A 2,500-nucleotide genomic window follows, 5' to 3' on the forward strand; every position below is an offset into this window, starting at 1 on the left:
ATATTATAATTTTGAAGGTTTACCACTGCCTAGAATCTTTACCACATAAATGAAGCCGCTACTATCGGAAAAAAACAAACTCTGGCCGACGAGCCAGTGGTGTGGGAATGGGCATGATGCAATGCTATCCGTTTTTTGGTCTACAACAGCCATGGCATGTACTTACATGCCACCCGTCAGCTACGGGTTAAGGATGTTTGTACTACTACCATTGGACCAACAATTTAAAAATTTAAAGGTTTTTAAATCAATAAAATCTCTACTAACAATAAGACATATAGAAGTATACAGCTACACCATGAGCAGACCAACAAAATTAAAGACAGAGAGGAGGAGAAGAAAAAAAAAATACATAAAAAAAAGGAGAAGAAAAAGAAAACCTGTGATAAATTCTAATTAAAAATGATGCAAAAAAAAGAAGTAGTAGTAGAAGTAGAAAGAACGACAGAAAAAAAAAAAAAAAAAAAACTCAGTCTTACCATGGTTACAAGGTTATCTGACTTCCTTTGAGGCCGCTGTTTCTCCACATTTTCAATCAACGAAGCTAAATTCTCCTCAAGCTGCTCATCTGTCATACTTAACTGGAAAACAGTTAAACAATAAGAAACAGTAAAGTGGCAATGTACACTTAATAACCAAATGAATTATGTATCAGAACAATTTGATGCTAACAACTATAGTTATAATAGTATAAAGTTATAATAGTATAAAGAGAGAGAAAAAAATCTATATTCTTCAGTATAATGCAATTCAGCACAAAAACAATGTATAAACAATGTATAAAAACAATGAAATAGATAAAAATGAAAGACTGACATCCTAAGAACACAAAAACATTACACTGATCTCAAGCTTCATGAGACAATACAAGAGAGAAAAAAAAAGAAAAAAAGCAAAGAAGAAAAGAAAAAGCTCCATAAAGTTTAATATATATCATCTTTTTATTACTTCATAGCCTATAAGATATATATGCAAAATATCAGTATAAAACATATAAAAGAATCCTAAAAGTTGGATGATGCCTGAGGGTAGAATAAAAAAAAAAATTATGTATCTCTAAATCACATTATATCTACTGCTCCTTTGCTTTTCTAAAAAGATATCAGAAAAGTGAGTGAAGTAGATTCCAAAACTTATCAATGAAAGTGGAATCATATTCCTTAAACATAATACACAAAAGTACTTACTCTGCCAAAAGGTGCTATAATGTATCCAAAATCTTGATGGTATTTATTCTTAACTGTTCTGTAGTCAATGCCCTTCATAAAACGATCAATAATAGGAACCAAGTTAGTGCCCGCTGTTCCTGGAATTGAAATTCTACACGTTAATGAAACAGGTAAATGGTTGCACATAATGACTAAGAAAGTCAATCGATTGATGTGCAGGTATACATGTTGCCTATGGAAGTCACTTAATAGATGTACAGGTACATTGATACCAATATAATAGTTTGGTCTTTTATCCCAAAATTCTATCACACACTGTTCAAATGAATGACTACTTACTAGTACTTAACATTATCAACTGTAACTTTCATATTAATCCACTGGCGTCAGGTACATGTACTGTTCACTATAGTTTTGTTTTATGAATTTTGTTTATGCACTGACTGTTCCACAAGCCACAGTCACCATGGAGTCAACTGGTGAGCCTTGTGTGACCTCACCTAATTTCCCCAATCCCTGATTTTTTTTTCCTAATGGTATTTGTATTGATACTGTTATCATTATCATAGACATGGTGACTATGAAAATGTTACTAAGAAAAAAAAAAAAGAAGAAAAAAAAAAAATCACTCCCAAAAACAAGGAAAAGGGAATACAGGTCAGAAAAGTAGGGCTCCTTGGTGACTAAGCTCTTGTGGAGCATCTGTGTGTAAACAAAAATCACTGTGGATATGGCATGTTTGTGCAGTCATCTCCTATAAAAGGTGAGACACAGGCAAGGCAGGAGGAGAAACATGCCCTTCTAATTACAGAGCTTCGAGCTAATAATCAACCCTTTGGATCTGGGTGATTTGTTAGCGGCCATGATCCAAAATCAAGGCATTAGACTTGGACATGACTTGGACGGTCACTCTTACTGGGTGTGTGGCTAGTAGGCTGGGCACACAACATACGCTCATGTGCTGTGGCAAGACTTCTTGCCTACTCTTTGCAAAGTTATATCTTTATATGCATAAGCATTTTTTGCTTTTTTACCATTTTCCAAAGTCTATATATGTCATTTCATTTGCTGTATCTGGATGGTAATATACACACTCCATATCACATCTACAAGTAGTATATAACTTAGTGCAATAATAACAACAATAAGTAACATTTTGTTATTCATGTCTTTCTTTATTTCCAGTAATATCAAATCTTCTTTAATACAACCTGTGCCGCTGATCACGGCAGGCAGAAATAGGATTCTGAGCATGGAAACAGTATCCTCCCTGGAGCTGGTGCTCTTCCAGTTATGGCTCATTTATGGTACATTCCACTTTTGTTTACCAA

General features: G+C 34.0%; 1 protein-coding gene across 1 annotated transcript in view; it reads right to left on the minus strand.

The window, feature by feature from the left end:
* mRpL1 (mitochondrial ribosomal protein L1) overlaps positions 1-2,500 on the minus strand; it is a 15,250-nt gene that overhangs the window by 1,203 nt on the left and 11,547 nt on the right. Inside the window, exons 7-8 of the mRNA XM_070131279.1 lie at positions 1,188-1,306; positions 480-581 (exon numbers count right to left, since the gene is read on the minus strand). Of these exons, the coding sequence (XP_069987380.1) occupies positions 480-581; positions 1,188-1,306 (221 nt within the window). The remainder of the gene's footprint in view (positions 1-479; positions 582-1,187; positions 1,307-2,500) is intronic.

This window comes from Penaeus vannamei, chromosome 16, assembly GCF_042767895.1.
Source record: "Penaeus vannamei isolate JL-2024 chromosome 16, ASM4276789v1, whole genome shotgun sequence".
Taxonomy (NCBI): Eukaryota; Metazoa; Arthropoda; class Malacostraca; order Decapoda; family Penaeidae; genus Penaeus; species Penaeus vannamei.